Source organism: Poecilia reticulata, chromosome 21, assembly GCF_904066995.2.
Source record: "Poecilia reticulata chromosome 21, P_reticulata-male-v2, whole genome shotgun sequence".
NCBI lineage: Eukaryota > Metazoa > Chordata > Actinopteri > Cyprinodontiformes > Poeciliidae > Poecilia > Poecilia reticulata.
In genome coordinates this window covers 14,806,560-14,829,546 of record NC_088850.1, presented here as the reverse complement: position 1 = coordinate 14,829,546, position 22,987 = coordinate 14,806,560, and the positions used below count along the sequence as shown (strand labels likewise).

The following is a 22,987-nucleotide window of genomic DNA, read 5'->3' as shown; positions in this document are numbered from 1 at the left end:
ATATATATATATATATATATATCATTCCGGAAGGCACAGCAGGAACTGAGTTACATTTTATTTTTAACATGTCAGCATTGCAACCAAAAGAGAAAGAGTACAGTCTTCTTTGTTCTGCTAAACTAGTTTATGAGCAGAGACAGAAACTAGCTCTGGTTACTACATATTGTTAGAAAACAAATATATTCCCACTACCGTCAAAAATGAATTATTTAACACACACCTGATTTGAAATAATTGTTTGGGGCATTCTAGGATGTTGTCATAATTTTTCTCGAATTATAGGCATACAAGAGAGGATTTAAGCACCTAATTACAACTGTAAGAGCTTTGACAAGGTTCCATGTCTTTGAGCAAAAATTGAACAAGCCTTTGTTTTTGGCACAAATAGCCACCACACCGAGTACATTTATGACAATAAATGGAGCCCAGAGAACAAAATTACTCACAATGATGCTGGTAATCAGCCGAGTTGTTTTTGGATTGTTGAAAAAGATGGCATTTTTAATTTTCCTGTTTACACGAATGTATGAAATCACCACAAGCAACACAGAAAAGAATCCAAACAGCGTCTCCATTTCCAACATGACCACCTGTTGTGCCTCAGAGGAGTACCGTGGTTGGCAGACGGTCGACTGCTGGTTTGTTGTCACCTGCCAAACCACCAAATTAGGGATGGACAGGGTGATGGCGACCAGCCAGAGCAGAATCAGCCGCACTCGTTTTTGTCCCTGATGCCACTTCTCCTGATGGACCACTTGTAGGTAACGTTGAATGCCTAACACAGTCACAGTCAACTGGCTGCCATAAATGCTGGTGTACAGAAGATAATTCACCAAGCCAAATTTCCAGTCAAATAACAAAGCGTATATCTTTGGTGGTAGGGTCAGCAAACAAAGCAGATCAGAAATGGCCAGATTCAGCATTAAACTCTGGCTCAGACTGGAAATCTTCTTCCATTTAGACTTGAGAAGAATGACGGCGAGGTTTCCAGGTACTCCCAGGACAAAGCAGAAGGAGAGCACCACTCCAGGGATGAGAACATTGTAGTACCAGGAGGAATGTGGTAGATGTCCCGGAAAAGACGAGTTTAAAGTGACCACGGTGAAATTAAGTTGATCCATTGTTTTGTCTCCGTCCAATCTTAACAGTTGATGCTTGCAAATGTCTAGTCCAAGTAAAGTGGGGAGTCAAAGAGGACCTGTGAGAATGTGATGCTGATATGTAATGTGCAGCTGTTTTATTAGTAGCTGCATGAGTGTGCATGAAGTCATGGTAGATTTTGAAGAAACCATCTCTATTTTTACACCTAGAAACAAGTACTTTGCAGGTAGACCAAGCAAGATACTAAACCATGTGTCTAACTTTTATATACCATCTTTGGTGAATAGTCGGAAACAGAATTTTGAGTCTATTTTCAATGCTGTTAAACAAGTAAAACTAGAAACAAAAATGCTCCATAATTACATTGATAGATACTGCAGTCATATTGTTTTGTCAAAAGGTATTTATTTTATTAACTTAATTCACCAAGTGAATCACATTGTAACATTAATTACGCACAGATTTTTACACAGACAATTTTCAAGTCTTAATTTCTATTAATTAGGATTTTCTACTTGCACGTGATGAAAATTCATTTAAAAATAGATTACCAGTATATGAGACTGATCTAAAAACAATTGTCTTGATACAGAAATGTGGGCTAAAAGAAAATAATATTTTAAATACTTGCTTAAAGGTTGTTAATATCTTAAGGTACTTTTGATCTAACAAACGAGCCACATTGGAGCACAAATTTTAATTTATTGAATATGGCCGTACTTTTTACTCATCAACACATTTACCTAAAGCTGAGGCTATAACTGTGGTAACAGAGGGCTATATCTGTGTAAGTGCTTCTCAAACTACAAAACAATTTTGGCAATATAAGTGATTGAAATCTAGTTGCGATTTGGGTGCTTCACTGAGAAACATCTTGCTTTTTCTTTCTCAGTTGTGCCAGGAAATGAATCATGTGTTGTGACACCTAAATGGTAAAAGGAAATAGCACCTATGTAGCTAAAAATTTATTTGACCTCCGAGTTCTTTGTTTGCCTACTCTTTCTTTTCAGAGCCTAAGTTAGTTGTGACATCTTATTATGTACGCTGACACTGTTGAGGATGTCTTCCTGTCAAAAAGGAGTTTTCATTTCAACGCATGCTAGGCATGAGATATCGCCGCAAGGTTCTGAACTTGATGCTTTTAGTTGGGTTTATAGAGATAGCAAACCTTTTACCTATCGGTATCCTACAGGGGAACTTGTACTGTTTTATAACAAGTATTTGATTTGAATTGGGGAAATAAATAAACCAAATCAATATGAATGTATGCATCGTTAATTATTTCTCTGAAAGGAAGAAATATGTCAACATAAGATTTATTTACAATTTTCACCATGTTTTCTAGACAGAATTCAGTACAAATTCATTGTGATTGAGAGTAAGAAGAGAGCAAATATGAAAGCAATGTATTTCTATGTATGTTTTGAAAAAGTCATGGAAAAAACTAGCAGTAAATATAGATACAGTACAGATACAGGTGACAGTCTAAACAGTGTTAGCATAGAAAAAAGTGGCATATAAGGAAAACAAATTAAAATACTACTTGCAAAGATCAATGGGTAAAAACATCACTGGCAAACCAAATGTGATACAGTTATATAAAGTGTAATTTGATAAATTTTACATAAACAAAGGGACAAAATCAACTTTCTGATTTAAGCAATTGCAGAAAAAAATAAAACAAACAGAGATAGTAGAAGATGTGACATCAGTTTAAATGAAAAGTAACAAACTTATTTTGTTTTTTTTGTGTGGCTGGGGCGGGTGGGGGGGGGGGGTTGACATTTGTCACTATTGTCATCAAAGTTCTGCAATTGTAGCAATGTCAGGTGTTTCGGAGAGTTCCCTCATCTGCATTGGTCAAGTCCTTTTTGAAAAGCGGACAGAATTTACTAGAAAGAAAAGCATACAAGAGTGGATTTAAGGTACTATTTGTAAATATAAGACATTTGACTAAACTCCAACTGTCTGCACAAAACTTCAGGATCTTCTTGTTTTTAATAATTATCCCTAACACACCCAGCATATTGACCACATGAAGTGGAAAAAACATAATAAAATTGGTTAGAATGATACTAATAAGCAGCCTGCTTGTCTTTGGATGGTTAAAAAAGGCTGCACTCGTAACCTTCTTGTGGAGGGATATGTATGATAATGTGACAAGAAAAATCGAAGCAAGTCCAAACAAGATCTCTGTGAACAGCACAGCCAGCCACTGTGCCTCAGAAGAATAACTGGGTATGCAACGGATCCATGGTCCGTCATTCGTTACTTGTTCAGTCACCAAAACATAGATGCACAAAGTAAAAGATGACAGCCAAAGCAGAGCCACCACCACATATCTATGTATGTCGCACTTCCATCCACGCACAACAACAATGTAGCGCTGGATGCTCAACGCAGTCACAGTGCTTTGGCTAACATAAACTGTAACGTACACAAAGTATGATAGAACTTTGCAGGCTACAAAGCCGAATGCCCATCCAAGGAGTAAGTTGTAAATCCACAGTGGAAGGGTAAGCAGACACATTAGATCAGACATGGTCAGACTCATTATTAAACTCCGGGTCGTCCTGGACAGATGCTTCCAGTTAGGCTTGATTATCATCACAGCAATGTTTCCAGGAACTCCAACTAGATAGCAGAAAGTTAATACCACTGCCGGGATCACACCACGTTGATTCCAAGAGAGCTCAGGTAATCCAGCGGAAGAGTCGTTAGAACTGAACCTTGTGAAGTTTGATTCATCCATCTTGAGTTGTGCTGGGAACGATGTGCTGTGAGCCACAGCTTCTTCTCTCAGTGTCCTGAAGTCACAGTAACAAAGAGGGAACTCAAAGAGGAACTCCTGTGCTGATGCAGATTAAAGCTGTGTCCGAATTCAGGGTCTGCATCCTTCGAAGGACCCATCTAGGTAGGACGGGTCCTTCACAGACCACGAATAAATAACGACCGGAAGAGAAACGCTGTGAATTCGGACAGGTCTAGCCTTCACCAACTGCCCCCGGCCTGACCTCAGCGTAACTCATGTTGCCTAGCAACCATGACAGCGTGAAGCAGAGAGCGGAGAAAGAAACACACTTAAATTGGCGCCTAAAAACGTTGTACCAAATCACATTGTGTCATTTAAAGTGTAATATAGCAAAATAATTATGGGATATGGAGGGCCGTGAAGGATACACCGGACCCATCCGTCAAATCTGGGAAAAAGAAGGACGCATTTGGAGGCCGCATTTGAAGGAGTCTTTGAATTCGGACAGGCCTTGCCGCCACGCTGTGACGTAATCGGCCTACAAATCCGTCCTTCGAAGGATGCAGACCCTGAATTCGGACACAGCTCAAGTGTTAACAATTCTCTACCAAGCTTTTGTAGTATTTGTTCCATTATTTTGCATGCACAATCCCAATGAATTAATTCCATATCATGTTTTTCATACATTTTGTGCAACTAAAGTTGACCAAGTATTCTAAAGGTGAGTCCAATATCAAACTTTGAAATGAACAGATGAATGTTCCTGAGGAGTAAAAAGCCTCAGGAACAAATCTGAAAATAATGTTTACATAAGTTTTTCCTGTGAAAACGTGTCTTAGCAGCTTGAAAGTTATGTTCATCAGTCTTGGCTATTCATAAATTTCCAATTTGTATTTCACTACTTTAAATGTTATGATTGGTTTTGATGTAATTCATTTCTTAACTGTTGTTTATATATATATATATATATATATATATATATATATATATATATATATATATATATATATATATATATATATATATATATATATATATCATGTCACGGAAAATAAAATTCCCACTGCGCAACAGACTGCGCAATTCAGTTATATTTTCCGTGACATGTGATCGCATAATGGCTTCAGAACACAATCAATTGAAAAAAAATGTATTGAATACAATTTGTTTTGGTTGTTTTAATAAGAAGTTAGAAAAATAATCACAAACAGCAGTCAAAATTAATCACCAGAAACGTCCTCTGGTGATTAGCAGAAAATATACCTGGCCATGTCATGTCGTCATAGAAACAACTAATAAACAAACTGACAGACTGGCAAACATAACTGACAAACTGACAAACATAACCGACAACATAAATTACTGGTAATTATGTTAAATTGAATGTAACATACCCGCAGTTAGTGATTGACAAAGCACAAATGGCGCAGTGAGCCCTCTCTACTGGTTAATCTATCACTCTGTGTAATGCAACAACGATTCAAGTTACCCTTTGAACAAACCTCCAAGTCCACTCAGAAGAGAACAGGATTTGTTGACTTACCACAGCAGAGCGCTGATCAGACTGCGTGGAATTCTCGGTTTCTCATCGAATTTATAGGCAACCAGTAGGGGGCGCCAAAAACCACCAATTACAGGACAACTATGAAACATATTTTAGCAGGAATTTAATTTATATGTCTACCGATCCCACACCCGTAAAACTTGTATCATTTGCCACAGTGCTCTACGTTTGCCTCAGTCCTCGCACGCTCAAGGTTTAATAATAGATATTTTCCTCATTTCCAATTGTTTCTGAACTGTTCGTGCTTTGCTAGAGCAGGAGGTGCAATACGTCGATCGCGTAAGCTTTGGGCATTAGGTCCGACAGGACCCTGAGACCAGCACGCCCTCCTCTGACTCGCTTATCAAAACGTTCGTAATTTTATTAAAGAAGAAGCATAACAAAAAAGAACAAAATAAATCTACAAAACGTGTTCAAATTAATGACCCAACAAAAATAATAATCTCTTATTGTTTCAACAAGGTGCATCGCAAGTGCATTTCGGTTCCATTATCAAAATAACTAGCAGAGCAGGAGTTTAAAATTAATTAATCTACCACAGCTGTCTTCGGGAGCGCTTATTAATAATGGCAAAAATAAATATCAGCTAACAATGTTAGATCGTTAAAAAAGAAAAAGAAACAATGTTAGACTGTTAGCTAACAATATCAGCTAAAATCGCTGCTAGCCGAGCAGCGATTTTAAGCTAATCACTGCTCGGCTTGCGGAGCGCAGGCGGTTGCCACGGCAACGGGTGTGCGTGAGGCAACGGGTGAGGGACCCGGAGAGAAGATGCCAATGGTTTAGTTGATTATCTGTTCGGGTTGTTTTACCTTTGTTTATAAAAAGCCATATCTTGTTTGCATAAAATAATAAAATATATATCAACCACTGAAAGTATGTTTCAAATATGTTTCAAATAAGAGACATTAGAGGTGACTACGGTTGAATTGAGTTGGTCCATGCTAGGTCTTGTTGATAAAATTGGGTCCTTGGCAACTGATGCAGCTAACTGTGCAGGTTGAGAAGTAATGCTTGGAGTCTAAGAGTTCAAGTGTTCAACATGCTTTTACCATCACAGCCTGTGGTAGTAATTGTATTATTAGTCACAAATGACACTACACATAAGCCAAGTTGTTTTATTTTGACATAAGGAAGCAGTGTCTTTCAAACATGTCTTACATCAACAGGTGTGTCTCCAATTAACTCAGATGCGCTCAATAAACTCATCAAAAGCTTCCACAGACATGACAGCAAATATCCCAAATTGTTTAATGGCATATAATTTTGGTGTATTTAAAATTTTGACTCTGAACAAAGTAGTAAATATTTTAATACAAAAATGTTAGCTTAATCACAAATATGTTTAATACTTTCTTAAAGCTAGCAAATTACAAAAGGTTCTTTTAATCTCACAAATGAGTTTCATCCAAGAGCTTACTTCGTTTTATTGGATTTGACTGTAGACTAAAGATCAACTTGAGTTGTGAAACAAATAAAAGCAAAGATAGTAGGAATTTGTGGTTAAGGATAAAGAAACCAATGACTACAAATAACTGTAGTCATTTGTAAGACAAATTGTATTAGAAGCAGATTTTGCAATGAAAATATGAAATCAATTAAAAGAACCACCCCTATCTGTTCTGTGTGAAAGCAGGACATCTTTAGCTGTCATCATCGAGGTTCTGCTGTTGTTGCCATGTCTTGACGACTTCCTTGGTTTGATGCATTTTGCTTGCAGTCGGTGCACATTTTAGTAGAAGAAAAGGCATACAGGAGTGGATTCAGACAACTGTGTAGGAATGTAAGTGACACAACAAGTTCATGTTGGTCCATGCAAAAGTTTAACAAGTCCATATGTTTTAGACATATAGCTGCCACACGTAGCAGGTTGATCGTATGATATGGTATCCACAGGACAAAGAAGCTCACGAAGATGCTGGTCATCAGTCGGGTTGTCTGGGGGTGGTTGAAAAGAGCTGTATGGTTAACCTTCCTGTGCAGGCGAATATATGTACAACCCACTAAAGAAAAACAAACAAATCCAAACAGGCTCTCCAGTAGCAACAAAACCACCCACTGTGTCTCAGAGGTGAACTTAGATTGGCATTTTGCTGACTGCTGATATGTTTTCAGCTGTCGGACCACCAAAGTAGGAATGGAAAGGATGACAGCAACCAGCCAGAGAAGAAGCAGCAGCACTCTTTTCCGCACCTGATTGCACCTCTGTCGGCGCACCACAGCCAGGTATCGGTGGACGCTTAACGCAGTTACAGTCAGCAGGCTGCCATGAATGCTGCAGTACACAAGATAAGCTAGAAGCTTACAGGCTGCTAACTGGAATATCCATCCATAGAGGATACTGTATGTCCAAATTGGAAGAGTCACCAGACACAGCAGGTCAGACACAGCCAGGTTTAGCATCAAAGTCCGGCTCAGACTGGACAGATTCTGCCAGTTAGGCTTGAGAAGAATCACTGCGATGTTTCCAGGAACTCCCAGTAGAAAGCAGAAGATGAACACCACCACAGGAACCAGACCGCCTGCTTTCCAGGAGGGGAATGTTGGAAGTTCTGCAGGAGAAAAGTTAGTGCTAGCCGCAGTGGCATTGAGTTGCTCCATGGTGTGTCTTGCTGGTAAGCTGTGCTCTCAGCAATTGATGGTTTATGAATATGTTGTCAATGTAACACAGTGGGTGGTCAATTCGGAAGTTAGAAACAAACTATAAATGGAAGACAACACAAACAAGCCACATGTTTTATGAACCGAAACTTTCTGCATGCACACATCTGAAGTTGTTAAAATGAAGTCATTTACTGGTATTAGATTTAGTGTGTATGTGTGTGTGTGTGTGGCCTTGTATTTGATACAAGCATTTTGACCATTTTCCTATCAAATATTACATGGGGACGAATTTCTATCGGGCCAAAAGCCACATAAGAATAAGTGTTTTTTTTAGGACAAGGGCTCAGGTTTAGGACTGTGGCATGAATTGTGTTAAGGTTAGTCAGGTTTAGAGTAAGTGTCGGATTAGGCTATAAAATTGAATGGAAGGGTTAGGGTGAGTCACTGTGAAGATGGAACAACATACTATGTGGTCTTGCATTTGTTACATTGTAAGGACCATTTTTCCAACAAATACTACATTGTGAGGACTGACTGCTTCTTATGGTGTCAAAAGTTTAGTGAACTTAAGAGATTTCTGTAATACTCTAATGTATTGATTAGAAGTATAAATGATTAATACATTATTAATTCAACAGTGAAATATATGAGACTGATCTAACAAATTAAATCTATATAAAACAGCATTAGTCAAATCTATAGTAAAAAAATGTTTGCTTTTTTTGCAAAAAAAAAAAAAAGATTGTTTTCTTTTGATTGTTTTCTTTTGCCGATTTTTGTATCATGTTTTTCTGAACTTTTGGATTATCTGTGCCTTGACTAAGAAATATATATATTTATTAGTCAAGGCCATTTTGTTAAAAAAAACAAGCAAGAAGTGACTTACAACAAAAGGTATTTGGATGTGTTACTCGTCTTTTATTGCATCTAATTCGGACTCACATGCAGGCGGGGGAGAGTGGACGATACCATTCATTATAACAAAAACCAAAAAGAATGGACAAACAGCCTTCATATACCAAACAAACGTTACTTATCCACAATCTTTTTAATGTGTCATACTCGTCTTTTATTTTTCTTTCAACAGTTAATACCACTTAATGCCACAATGGATTAAAATACAGTCACCTTTTTAAAATAAGTAACACAGAGAAACATCCAGTGAACACTTGCGTGTTTTACAGTAAGCCTGTAAGACCCAGAGGCTGCACATGAGCAAATGTACCGACTGCTGCTGCATCAGAAATGACCCAAAGAGCTAAAACCCCAATGCACAAACCGTGTCCTTCACTGTAACTTCTACTTGTGTTAAGACCAAGACAAAAAAAAAAAAAGAAGCTCACTGAGATTATTAAAATGCATCCCAGATTGGCCTGTTGCATGCTTTAATGCAGTATCACTTCACACCAGCAAGGGGCGCCACAGAACACACTCCATTCAATACCATCTCTTTTTGACAGAGAAGTAAGAACAAAGAAAATGCGGAAATGTATGCGAACTTGCTCTTTTTCTTTAATTTAAAGTAACTAAAAATAAATATATTTATACTTTTTTAACAATAGATTACTGAAAATATGTAAATTCTGTCATTTAAAGTAGTCTAAAATGCATATGTCAATTTGAACAGTTCACAATTTTTATTTATTTTTTTTGCATGTTTCACACAATGTCAAAACGAATGAAACTGAATGTAAAACAGAAAGCAGATGTGCTCAATTATAAGTCCGGATGAACAGTGCAAGTTCAGTTATGGTGCTTTTGTGTTGTGAGGTTGACAGGTGGGAGGATGAATCCCAAGCTAATATGGGTACAAGCAAGTTAATAATGACATAAAACATCGCTCAGTACTGGTTTGGACATCAGGGGCAGAGGAGAGTGACTTAGGGGTTGGCGAGTGAAGCTACACTGAACACAGTCCACATTTAACTTTAAACACAGTCCTTGTCTGGTTGATGCAAAAAGAAACCAACATATTTCCACCATTCCAAGTCAGCTGATATGCTGAATGATTCTAAATACACATTTATTGACTTTTTTTTTTTTTTGGTCATTTATTTTTCCATAGTATATTAAGTAAAGGTTAACACTGAAATACACACACACACTCACACACATTGAAACATAACTCTGGTTTTCTGTATCTAGGGTTCATATTCACAGTTGTGCTACAACATTAGATAGGAAGGGAGAGTTTGTTACAAGAGTCAAGGCTGGTGGGGGGTTAGAGGGGAAAAGACCAAAGAGATGATGGCTGGCTGGCTGGCTGAAGAAGGGACTGGAGGGGCGAGGGGGTTGCAGACATCCATATCCACAGATCTCCAGACACAATGACAAACCTACAGAGGGGGTCGAAAAGGGAAGTTAGGACTGAAACATAACGAGAGAACCGGATTTACTTATCCTGATGCACTTTAAGTTCACTTTAAGAAATAGATTTACTCATCTTTAATCACTTTGGGCTTTGACCTGTTCTGGAATTCAAATTTATACCTTTATATTTAGAACTTTAGCTTCCATCTCATCCATCTCTAAGCAGTCATTTTCTAAAGAATATTAATAAGTACAGAAGTAAAGTCACTCTTCCACTCCACAGTAGCTGATTTAGGTTTGTGTTATGTTTTCATGCAAAACTATTCCACTAACCCCAAATTACCATGAGTGCTGGCCTCATCTGCTGCACGAAACATGATCTATTATGTGGTAAATAATGGAGAGTGTTACACTAGTGCATTGCAGGTAATATTATTTACACACGCAAACATGCACACACATTTATGAAGAGCTGATATACAAGTACTAGGAACTCCTACCTTGGGGTTAATGGGTCAGGCAGTCTACATGAAGTCCTTGATATTCAGGTCATCCAGAGCATTCCTGGGTGGTGGGGGCTTTCTGGGGCTTTGGGTCATTCCAGGAGACATCTGTAAACACATCTGATATTAGCATTCACCCTTGCTTTGCAGGTTTGTAACTAGTAACTCATTTAGGTCCATATTACCGGTGCCCCCGGGGTCACTCCTGCAGCAGGGAAGCCTGGCCTGGCCATGGGCATCATTGGTGCTCCAGCAACTGGTGCCTTAGATATGGAAAAATGGAGGGATAAACAAACAATTAGACAGAATGTCTGCCATCTGATGGCGGAGGGAGGGACACCTAAGTAGCTGATTGTCCATCAATAGCCGGTAATGTCCAGATGGAGCATTACTGGACTGGACTGGAAGGGCTATCTTACCATGGTGAAGTTGGGGTAAGTCCCCAAATAAGGAGCAGGACCCATGGGAATGGTCTAAAGGTGTGGAGGGAATGGGACGGAGATGGAGGTTTGGGATGTTACTATACTCCATATAACATAAATGAGAGATGCTGCAAAACCACCACATAACAAAAATGGCTACAGAATGTTTTGATGCTTCCCAGTGGCACACAAAAGTGAGGCTTAAGACAGACAAAACAGCACAGCACACGAGAAACGAACACAAGCCCGCAACACAAAACCCTTACTGCTACTCTTTACTGACACGTGTATCATGGAGGGAATACGTTTGCCAAAAGAGCAAGTGTGTCAATAAAGAGTCGAGCTATACGAAGTGAATTCAGTGACTCAGTAAAGCAGTATTTATTTTAGAGAATGAGAAGTTGTTTCCAAGCAACAGCTTCCTAATTTAGTCATACCATTTGTCTCTTCATCACTCTCCAGTACACACATATTAAAAAGTTATTTTTCCCCCAAAGTTCAAATGAAACCTTCCTGAATTTGTAGTGCTGCATGAGAAAATAGCAGCTCTGCTTTTCTAAATGTGTACCATCGGGTAACCCTGCATCCGCCAGGCGTTACCTGCCCTCTGAGCAACGCCTGGGTACTGGAGAACAAAATGAAGGCAATGCTTTGAGATTGCTGCTACAGGTGCGCCCTCTCTGCCATGCGGGTCCACTCCATGCTATTAGACGCAGACAACATTTACCATGGGTGCACCCCAACTTGGGGGAGCTACCTGAGGAGCCGCTGCAGTTCCCATTGTGAGGTCTTGGAGAAGGAGAGAGACAGAAAGAGAGAGGTTCTGCAAAATCACTGCTTTCATTTGCACTACTGGAGAAATCATACAACCTAGAGTGAATGTCTTCTGGTCTTGTTGTAACTTCATCAGACTTTTCTATTGCCCTCTAAGGCTGAGAGGACTTTTGTTAAAACTATGTCATTCGAGCACATAACAGTTTCTTAATGTTGTTGTGTTTTATGTATAACAAAGACACACATGACAGCTATTTTATTGGCTTTGGTACCACTTCTCTCTCAAACAGGTCATCACAATCAAAAGGGTTTCAACAGAAAGCAATTGGACTCGTTTTCTTATTTCTTAAATGCCCTTTGTCTCATCTAACAGACCTGTTTAGTTCTGAACATGGGCATGTTGCAGAACTGAAAAAGCCTTTTGGTTGAGACGTGAAACATATTTCAAGAAATAAGAAAGGAAAGGAAGTGCTACTAAAGCACTAGAAACATTTTATTAGCAGAATCTATAAAAGCAGCAAAGATATTGCAGTTCAAAGATATGCAAAATAGTAGTGTACTACCAACAAGATGGTTCCCAGCTACAACCAATAGATACATCACTTGATTTATAGTTGCATACGAGTTAAAGGACGGTCACTAAGCATTACTGAGCAACTTTGAAAGATCACACAAATGCCTGAGTAAACGCTGACTGATTTCGGGTTAACAAGATAATAAAATCTGGCTCTTTGATTCAAAACAAGAAGAAACTTAAGTGAACGTTTGCTGTTCTTTTTTGAACATCCTTTTCTTTAAAACAGGAGGGAGCTGCTCATTTTCACTTCACTATTTCAAGCTTTCACAGTTCAAGTCGTTAGCCAACATTTGACCTTTCAAAAAGAGTCTGGAGGCTTCTTACCGAGCATGCATTAATCCGTAGGGGATGTTTCATATCTAATGTTACATCTCATCACCTGAAGTAATGATAATCTCCTAAATATTTGCCATTAGAAAATGTGATCTTACCACTCTAATTACTACCTACCCACAGGAAGTTCCTCACATTACTATGTGAGTCACTGTTATTCAAAAGAGTTGCTCCAAATTAGGGTGACAACCACATTCAGTAGAAATAAGGTGTAAAACAAAATCTTCAGTAAGTGATATACAACTAAATCAAGTTTAGCAACACATTTGATCATTTTATGACTTTATAACTCATAAAAAAATAGCTACAGAAATAAACTAATTCACAATGGTTTAAGAACATGGAAATGAAATGGCTCGTTTACGCATATGAAACAGAAATTGACAACAACAAAATGGCAACATGTTGATTTAAAAAATGGGGGTTTAAATTGATTAAGACTCAAATTTATCCAACCGGATTGTGATTAGTTTGGAATAGACATTGGGATTCATGAAAAAGCAGCAACTGCTGCAAAAAGTATGACAATATCTTCAATCTTGCTAAGGGGTCAGCTGTTGGCTGAGCTTAGTGAGACATAGATAGATGGTGACGTCTCACTAAGAGTGTGAAGTCAATTTATTTTGATCCATTGTCCAATTTCTGTTTGTTAAATTATGTGTTTTGCCTCATTTTTTTCATGATCAAATAAAATGTAAGTGACTGCGGTTATATTACTCTGAGCCTCAATGGTTGTACTTGTAAAAAATTATAACAGATGCCCAGTGAGAAACTAGTTTCTCTTGCTGCAATGCTTCTCTAACAGTCCTGAGAAAGTCAATGTATAAAGCCTGTAAAGCACTGTGCAGGATAATCTGTAGTTTCATTTTTATTGTGCTGCATGTTTAACATCTCAAGGGAGAAATAGCAGCCGTATCCTCTAAATATACACATTTTTTTACATTACTTTGCATCATCTTCGAGTCTGCACTTATCCTAAATGACTACTTACTACTTGCCATGTTAGCCATGGAGGTGTCAACGTCACCCGCTTGAGGGGTCACAGTGGGCTTCATTATGTCGCCTAGCCCATCAAATACTACAGCAGGGAGGGGGGCAGAAGAAAGGAAGGGGCAGGATGGGAGATGAAGGCAGACATTAGCATCCTGTGTGAGCTATTCTCACACTCTACCACAACTCTGTAGCACATCTCCTTATAACTGGTGATTACTATGACAACGAAAAGGTGTCTCTATGACAACAGAGCAGTTGGGATGATCAATAAACACCGAGATTATAGTGAGTTCAGATGATGACAAAGAATTTCCATATAGTGTGCGTGGAAAAAAATAGCAAGACGCATGAATACATACAAACCTATTTTTAAGTTTTCTTTAAAAATAAATATTAAATAGCTAGAGATATAAGTAAGCAAATAGGTTTCAGCTGACTTTATCCTAGCATTGTAGCTTGAATTAAGTCAGGTTAGATGTTAAACACTATACATATTGCTTTTGTTTTTCACAGACAGTCTATCTCAGCATCCAGCATCTGGTGGTGGAGGGGACAGTGCAGTGTAGCTGAGCCACTGCAATGCAGTGCACTGTGGGAATTTAGCGTGTTAAAGAGCAACGCAACTCACCCAATCAAATTGCAGGAAGCAAGAAATGAGCCAGCCCAAGAGCCAGATGGAGAAAGAGAGCAGGGGAGGCGCAAGGGGAAAAAAAGAGAGGATAGCAAAAACAAGCAAGAGATGCCAAAGTGAGAAAGAAATATTGAGCTTTTTAAATAGCGCGTGACAAAGAGTTCAGTGGAGATTTTTATATGGAAAGAAGAAAAGAGAAAGAGTTAAGCCATAAAGCAGCAGTACAGCAGACATTAGGTAAGTGGCACTGAGTGAGATGAACATGGATCAGGGCTTGAGGACGTTTTGAGTGATTACATTAAAGGAACTTACCATTTTTAGACAGGAACAACAAAATCAGTAGTGGACAAATATGGTGCCTTGCAAAAGTCATTTATTGACCATTATCATAAATCATTTATTGATATCCCTTCAAAAGTTTATTCCACAGCATCTGTGACATTCTGTCTGCTGTGTCTTATCTGTGTTGGGGACAACTTTCTCACAAAGCTGTTCTGTCTGGATATTGTGTTTTTTGTTTAACAACCAACATTTAATTTATGGCAATAAAAACATTTGAACTTGTCAAAGAAGCTGTCAGTGTCCAACATGTACAGCTTGATTGTTTAATGACAAAAGTCTTTGAGTATGTTTGGAATAGTTTTATGTAGTTTGCAGATATTTTGATGAACCTTACAATTATTTTATTTTTAGTTGAAGGTTAGACCATTATTTTTAGACCAGGCAGTTTGGTGTAAATCAACAAAGCCAACTCTAATGTTTATAGAAAATATCTGATGTGCCCGTGAATATCTGGCCACAGAATTTAGAAACTGGTCTGGACTTTGACTAGACCATGATAGCACTTGAAAAAATTGTATGTCTAACTGTAACTTTATCATCATTTCGCTGCTGGAATGTGAATTTTTACCTCACAATCCCATTAATGCACTCTACAGTTTGTGGTTGTGACATGACAAAATGTGGAAAAAGTCCAATCATGGCTTTTGCAAGGTACCATACGTGTATGAAAATCATCATTAAATACAAACACACTTTTAACAAACTAAATGGAATCTTTGCCAATAAAACACAAAGGGATGAACTGAATTACGGAGGACTATTTCCTTAACAGTTACCAAAATTAACAGTGACAAATACTGTGAAGCATCAGATTTGACAGGTTAAATGCCACAGCGTAGCTTCCAGAAAGGATGGCATCAGAATAATGCTCTGGGGTGATGTGAGGATATTAGATTTAAAATGACATGGCATCATGCAAAGATGAGACGAATGCTTGCAGGTAAAAAGGGAAATGACACACACACCCACACACAAATGCACAAAAACAGCTCTGAGACACATTAAAAAAATTCCTTTAACTCCATGGTAAAGACAAGTCCATTGGTAAAATCACACATTGAATTAGAGATGTATTTTACTTTATGCATAAAAACCTGTGAAATGTGTGTCATATCTTGCAGGTTGGTGCATAACACATGACGATTTACCTGACATGAGCTCAGAACCTGGAGCCGCAGCAGGTGCAGCAGCAGCAGCAGCTGGTGCAGCAGCAGCAGCAGCAGCTGGGGCATCCCCTCCTGTAGGCTCTGTCGCAGGTCATCCCAAACATGACCACATCATGCCATGCCAGGCCGAAACACATTCAGCCATTTCCAGCGCAGCATGAGGGCAAACAAGGGTAATAGTCAGCCTTCTGCGTCAACGCCGCTAATTTCAGACAAAACGGTTAGAGTTAAAAACGGTGCCACAGCGCAAGTCAAAAACACACACTCACCCAATTTAAAACATCTCAACTTCTGTTTCATTTATATAGCACCAAAATGTTCTGTAATCTCATTCAACTAAGTTGAGCATGTGATACTGGAAGAGGTAGAAAATGTGAGGCAGACAAACGCAGGCCACAGATGGAAATTCTGCAGCTATAATCACAGAAGGGGAAACTTTTCAGGTTACACCCTTCTCTTCTTTGATGGTGTTTTCAAGAGCCGTGGAGACAGATTGAGGGCAGACAGTCACTCATGTTACCCACCACCAAACAAGCTCATGATGCCTCCTGTGTCAATTTTGGGTGGTGGTGCAGAGGAGAGGATGGGTGCAGAGGAGCTGAACAAATCGGCTGGAGAAGGCAAGGTGGAGATGATGTTTAGACCCCAACACGCAGTCACACAAATGCACTTTGAGCAATCACTCTCATTTATTATAATGCACTATCAGTTGAAGTTGCAGTGCACGCAGTACATGCTGGAATTGGGGGGGGGGGCGGGGGGAGGGAAAGGTAAGAAACAAAAGTAAACGCTTCAAACAGCTGAGTAGCCTGTAGCTGACCTGTAAGAGAGCAATATTATGTGTTTTTATTTTTTCTCTACTCCCTGATAAAGCCTAGGACAAAGCTGGAAGCAAAAACAGCACACGACTTTTGGGAGAATAGGAAGGCGCACGCAAGGTTGCAAAACCGGGTTGCAGAATACCTGCTGAAAACAAGTCAGTGCTGGGTAAGGGGTCCGTTTTGGAGAAGCTCGAGTCTGGCATGGAGTCAAACATATCTATGAAGGCATGTGCACCAAAACAAAACAGAGAAAAGACCATTTAAAAAGAATTCCTTAACCTGTTGATGAGACTCAGACAGAGGAGAGACACACAGAAGAAGGATTGAACAGTTCAAAGACACTCGTAATGGGCTTGATGGTCATATTCATTTTGATCAATTTCCATCACTGTTTTTTCATAGTGGAATGATCAAACAACACGCATTAATACGTTTCAGCAACAAGAATTGGGTGCAGAGTTTTCACTGAATGTTTTCTTTAAGACATTACACTTTAACTTCAAATTTATTTGTCATCATTAAGATTCTTCCCTTATTCTGGCTACCTCTCTGACTGTAGACAAGCTGTAAACAAGCTCTCCTTAAAGTTTGGGTTAGACTAAGCCTCCTCACAGGAGAAAGAAATAGATTTTAAGATGTTCAAGGCCAAGCTAGCAAACACCAAGGCTCAAACCTGCCATGACTGGAAACATTTCACTGTCCACAGCAAAGCAACTCTAACATCATCATCATGGTCCAGGAATGAGGATGACAAAAAAAAAGGCAATCCTTCATCAAATAAAAACTTTTAAGCTTGACCAAAATTTGTATCAGCTTTGCTATATGATGTCTGGAGAAAAGTCTTATATAAAAAAGATTGAGCTGTTTGGCCACAATGACTGAAGAATCCAAGGAGAGGTCCATGTGAGACTTTTAAAACTGAGAAAACTTGACTTATTCTTAACCCTAACTCCTAACCCATTCAGCTAGAATTATGCCAAAAATTTGTAATCCGCAACAGAAAGTATGTTGATTCTTTGCAACTTGCCGTTGAACATAAACCATGGAGGGTTTATGCATAGATTTGTGCTGCTATGTGTAACTTTGATCATTTGTGAATTAGATAAAGTCAACACAGTTCAAGTCCTTTGCATTGAATTCTTGTTTTTGAATTCAACTGGAGTTGTATAAACTTTCCACCCTAAAAAAACAGTTTAAAGACAGTCTTAAATTTAAATTAAAAAAAAAAATTATATGACACTCATGCTCCTTTTGAGTGTATGTAAACTTTTCATAAGTTTTGAACGCAGAAAAACCCACAAAACATAAGGGAAAACGAGACAGTATAAAGCAGATTTAACTGAGCAGCATCAGAGCAGGAAGATGTAAAAACACAAATTCACTTGTATGCCTCATGTTTACCACCGAAAAGGTCCGTCGCTGCGCTGTTGACGCCGGAGCCTGAAATGGTTGCAGTGGTGGTGATGGTGGTGGATGTGGAGGTGAAGAGCGGTGAAGGGGATGGGGAAGGGGAGGCCTGAGTCTCCATAGAGCTAAAACAGACGTCCAGTGAGCTATTGTTCTCCACTGTCATCATCCCAAAAAGATCTAGACCTGAAGATGCAGTGTTGGTTTTGCCATCCGACGGAGCAAAAGGGTCTTTGGGGTTAAGGAGTTTATGGAGAGGGAGAGGGAATGTTAGACACCGAACTCAATTCAAAGCAGATCAAATAACGACGATGACACCGATTGAAAGTTTAGGGTAATTCATGTTTGTGCTTGATAATATATAACCAATTATGCTTTTATTCTGTAGCACTTTCACATTCTTTGAACTGCTCTGCATGTCTCATGCAATGGCAGTGAAATGTATGGGATAGAAGAAAGTATGTGAGGAATGAAAGGAAAAGAAAACCTGCAGATATCCAACACACTCCAGCTGTCAGTGGGAATATGAACAGCTAAAAATAGATTCTCTGATGGGGGGGAAAAAATGCAAACAACTGGAGCAGGCAGTAACTGCTTTCGCAGCACATAAACCTCTTATAAGGCAAACGACAGAAAAAGTGTAAAAGCAGGTAAGTGTGCTTTTGTGTGTCAAACAATTAGTGCAGAACACCTTCTAAGAAAAGACAATTGACATGCCTTATCTTGTCAATCCGCCTTGTCTTAATCAAGCAATGTTCTTGATTAAGACATACATAACCCTGTCAGACATTGTTACCGTGAAGCCAAAACCTTGTCTCTCCATTTTTTTTGTCATATTGTGAAAATCAACTTTGCCGATTACCCTTCACCTCTATCTGGAGGTGTACACATTTACAATGAGAGGTAGAAAGAAAGGGAGTAAAGTTTACCAAACTGTGTGAATATACATAGAAGCAAGATGTTCTCGTTTCCTTAAAAGATGTTAGGTTTCTGCCTGACAGCTCCGATACATACAACATCTGCAGTGAAATCCAGTGCTATTTTCTGCTGTCCAGGGAATTTAGATGAAGTAATGTTGTCCTCCAGATGCAGGAGACCAAAAACCACATATCTCTCGACACCCAAACAGCGTGACATTCTGCAGTCTCTCTCCAAGCTGCCTGTATTCAGTCTCTACTGAAGCCAATAGCTTTACTGGCTAATAGATGACACTGCAGGCTTTAGCTAAGATATGCACAGCGGCTGTAGAATAAAGGTTTTACGACAAGTATATCCCACTACCACCTTTATGTACCACCATAAAGCATTAAGCTTTCAGTCTACAGGGAGATAATAAAACATGTCAGTATTATAAAAAAAAAAAACATGACATCCTCATGAAATGTATAACTAATGATTCCAAACAAGACTTAAAAAAAAAAAAAAAACATTGTTTATTATCTGTATTTACACCAACTTCAGCTCATTCACAACACATGCAGACTCAGATTTACAGTCACCCACCAGCTCCAGAGTTGGTGGCTGGGGTGGACGAAGCAGCAGCCCCACCCTCTGCTGCTGCAGCAGGGGCCTCAGAGGAAGCAGCAGGTGTAGCAAAGGCGTCTGACGAAGGACAGAAACGCCAACCAATGGCAAGACGACGGAGGTACAGACGAAAGAAGAAAAGGGGAAAAGTCAATAGATCCTTAGAGGTAAAGAAAGTATTGAGAAAACAAAGATTTGCATGAGAAGGTCCATTACGTCCTGGTTTTTCATTGTAAAAGAAATTGGGCAAAAACAGCAAAGAAAAAAAAAAAGCAGAGGCACAAAACGTCAGTGACTGACAGGTGAATGGATAAATGGATACACAGACAGGAGGCAGTACACAGAGACTAATCTACCGCACAAAGCAGAATAAGCCATCTACGCAATGTTGCGGGTGCCGTTTATAGCTGCGTCCGTCCACATCGGAGGGTTTTCACGGCATTGCTTTCCAATGAAATAAAAGAAAAGCATGCCAGCTCATCAAACAAGATGCATGTGACAATGAATCTGGAGGAATGTTTATAAGCAAGCCAGCTGTAAGTGTGTAAAGTGTTCCTGAAGGAAGATTGGTGCAAGGTAATAATTAAAAAGAAACAAAACTGTTATTTTGTTCAACTTTCCCCACTTACATTTGGGCAACAAATTAATATCATTTTTTTCAACTATAACTATGTAGCTCCATCTCATCTTTTCTTGATTCAGTAAAGTTTCTTTCTTCCTTCCTTATATCTGTCCGTCTTTAATTGTGTCTCTTTTCTTCACTCTCTTTTTTATTTCTTTATTTATTACCATTTTCAGAAGCAATTACATAAAATAAATAAGGTAAAACATAAGAAAACCCCTCAAACAGTAGCTTATAGTGAAGGAATGTGCGTCAGTGTGGATAGTTGTGACGGCTTTGGATGGTTTGTTTGTATCGTGCAAATATTTTTTTCTCGACCTACAGTGCTGTGAAAAAAAAAGTATTTATCCCCTTAAAGACTTTTTTTGTTATATTTAAATGTTTCAGATCATCAAACACAATAATAAGAAACGTAGTTTTCAAAGTATGAGATAATTTATAAAGGAAAATGTTAAATCATATATTTTCCCTGAGAAATAAGATTATTTTGGATAAAGTGACACTAGCTACACCCGAGATTGAATACTGCTACACTTGTTATATTAAGAACTGGTTAAATAGACCCTGTCTGACTACAAAAAATAAGCTAAAATATTTAATAAAGCAGCGCATCACACCCTGATCTAAACAAGTTGAAGAAAAGATTGAAAACACATCTATTGGTCTGCAAGAAGTTGCAAAGATATTGTAAAGTTTTTGGGACTCCAGTGAACTACAGCCACCATAACAAAAGGCAGAGAACATTGAAAGTGATCATTTTCAGGGAGGCCAGACTTATCAAAATGACTCCAAGATATTCAGGAGGTCACACAGGAACCCGTAACAACATCTAATGGACTACAGTTAGGATCAGAGCTCAGGATTCCACAAAAAGAGAAAGAGAAACTCTAGAAAATGCTCTTTAATTCATCATAGTGACTGACAGCTTCCAACTGCTGACATCAGCTGTTTGATGACAACCAGTTTAGCACAAAGCCAGAATAACTTGGATCGCTTCCCCCCCCCCACCTCTAATAAATGAAATCATAATTTAAGAACTACAATTAAAGTTTTATCAGACATTGTTTATTGTTTAATATTAAAATGAATTTGATTTCTGTAAACATTTAAGTTGAACAACAAAAAACAAGGTACAAAAAAAAAAAACCTGAAAAAAATCTGAAAGAGGGCAAATACTTTCACTGTGCATGCTTAATGAGATTGAGAATGTGTCTGTGTTTGTGTGTTTTTGTGCTGTGAGATGGGTTTCGGGGTTGAGCTTCCCAGAGGTATTCCTTTGCAGAGAATGTTCTGGAAGCCCACTGACCTCCCAACAGATCCATATTGGCGGCACCAGGGGAAGTGGCGGCTGCTGTGCTAGTGGGAGGAGCTAGAGAGACGCCAGGTTCTGCCGCTGCAGGAGTGGGCGCTGCTGCTGCAGGGGAGGGGGCGGCCTCTGCGGCGAGTGGGGGTTCAGATAGCAAGGAATCGCCCATTTCTGCCAGTGGGGTAGGTGTGTTTCAAATACCCCCCAACCCCCCCGCCCCCCAAAAAAGGCAGTAAAAGAAACCCAGAGGGAGCAACCAAAATGACCAGAGGAGTCACCGAAGTGACAGAAGAAAGAAAAATAAAGCAAAGTTCCAATTAAATCAAACCATTTCATTTAATTTAGATTCAATACATAAGTAAAATAAATAAATAAATAAATTGCCAAATAATAAAAGTAGCCCCCATTTTAAACCAAAAACAGACAATGGAGTATGTGGAGGGAGAAGAGAGAAGAGGTAAAGAGAAACAAAGAGAGTACTCAGACTAAAGAGAACAGGAGACAAACAGGGAGGTAACCATGTGACAATAGTACTAAACTAAAGTCTAGTTTAATATTAATTTTAAACTCAATCGGCATTATTGAGTCAATGTCACTTTGACTCTATATTAGCGGTGGAAGGAATAAAAGTTGGTAACATCAAGATAGTCTACTGCTACACTATCCTTGATAAGATACTGGAGGTTAAACACGGAAGGACGTGACACTCACCTGATCCAAGCAGATCTATGGAATGCATCATAGGAGAAAACATATATTTCATTAGACTGGATTTATTGTGAAAGGTTCCTAATTTAGATTCCAAAATTATTTCTTGAAGCTTTCATACATTTCTTTATCGGCAACTGCTGAGAAGCTGACCATTTTGAAGTTTTACCGAGACACACCGATTACATGTTTCAATATATGTGTCAACGTGTCCAAATATTAGCACATTCAGTCCAGTTGTAGGAGGCGATTTGACCGGACGGAGCTTCTTACCTCCCCAAGATGTTGGTGCAGCTGATGGCGCTGTGGGACCAGTGGAGGCCAGAGGATCCAAGTCCAACAAAGAACTAAAGAATAGCACAAACATCAGGATCATTAGTTTATACTGGATCTTTATTTTTATACTTTATTAAGAGAACATTACATATGTGACCTTCATTTAAACCTGAAATAAACCAAGAAATAAAAATGTCACGTCCAGTAATGAAAGGGTTTTCAGGAAAACCTGTAAGTTGAGAAGAGGA

General features: G+C 38.9%; 3 protein-coding genes across 18 annotated transcripts in view; all 3 read right to left on the bottom strand.

The window, feature by feature from the left end:
• Positions 1-34: 34 nt before the first annotated feature.
• On the bottom strand, positions 35-2,311 carry LOC103457713 (leukotriene B4 receptor 1-like). The gene has a single exon (XM_008398066.2). The coding sequence runs from the start codon at positions 1,122-1,124 to the stop codon at positions 252-254; it is 873 nt and encodes a 290-aa protein (XP_008396288.2). The 5' UTR covers positions 1,125-2,311; the 3' UTR covers positions 35-251.
• A 93-nt stretch (positions 2,312-2,404) lies between these two features.
• Positions 2,405-5,557, bottom strand: LOC103457714 (leukotriene B4 receptor 1-like). Of its 2 annotated transcripts, XM_017302225.2 has the most exons (3): positions 5,400-5,438; positions 5,251-5,316; positions 2,405-3,911 (listed from the first exon to the last, which is right to left on the bottom strand). In XM_017302225.2, exon 3 carries the CDS (start codon positions 3,854-3,856, stop codon positions 2,930-2,932), a length of 927 nt encoding a protein of 308 aa, XP_017157714.2. In that variant the 5' UTR covers positions 3,857-3,911; positions 5,251-5,316; positions 5,400-5,438; the 3' UTR covers positions 2,405-2,929. The 2 variants fall into 2 exon arrangements, with proteins under 2 accessions (XP_017157714.2, XP_008396289.2); XM_008398067.3 differs by lacking the exon at positions 5,251-5,316 and having other exon boundaries at positions 5,400-5,557.
• A 4,498-nt stretch (positions 5,558-10,055) lies between these two features.
• LOC103457710 (clathrin coat assembly protein AP180) overlaps positions 10,056-22,987 on the bottom strand; it is a 28,348-nt gene continuing 15,416 nt past the window's right edge. For 2 of the 15 annotated variants that reach the window (XM_081602227.1, XM_081602228.1), the window contains 11 exons: positions 22,737-22,810; positions 22,467-22,481; positions 21,756-21,926; positions 19,807-19,905; positions 17,039-17,113; positions 16,058-16,156; positions 13,935-14,021; positions 11,987-12,048; positions 11,023-11,100; positions 10,835-10,945; positions 10,056-10,360 (listed from right to left, as the gene is read on the bottom strand). In XM_081602227.1, coding sequence (XP_081458353.1) covers positions 10,859-10,945; positions 11,023-11,100; positions 11,987-12,048; positions 13,935-14,021; positions 16,058-16,156; positions 17,039-17,113; positions 19,807-19,905; positions 21,756-21,926; positions 22,467-22,481; positions 22,737-22,810 — 847 coding nt within the window. In that variant the 3' untranslated portion in view covers positions 10,056-10,360; positions 10,835-10,858. The other 13 variants (XR_014085518.1, XM_081602230.1, XM_081602231.1 and 10 more) reach the window with 13 other exon arrangements.

What these genes read in the sequence shown, in the direction of transcription:
- LOC103457713 (XM_008398066.2), bottom strand. Translation starts at nt 1,124, where the DNA reads ATGGATCAACTTAATTTCACCGTGGTCACTTTAAACTCGTCTTTTCCG.
- LOC103457714 (XM_008398067.3), bottom strand. Translation starts at nt 5,509, where the DNA reads ATGTTTCATAGTTGTCCTGTAATTGGTGGTTTTTGGCGCCCCCTACTG. An exon ending in CTGATCAGCGCTCTGCTGTG is followed by an intron (nt 3,912 to 5,399) that starts GTAAGTCAACAA and finishes CTGTGACTTCAG; the next exon opens with GACACTGAGAGAAGAAGCTG.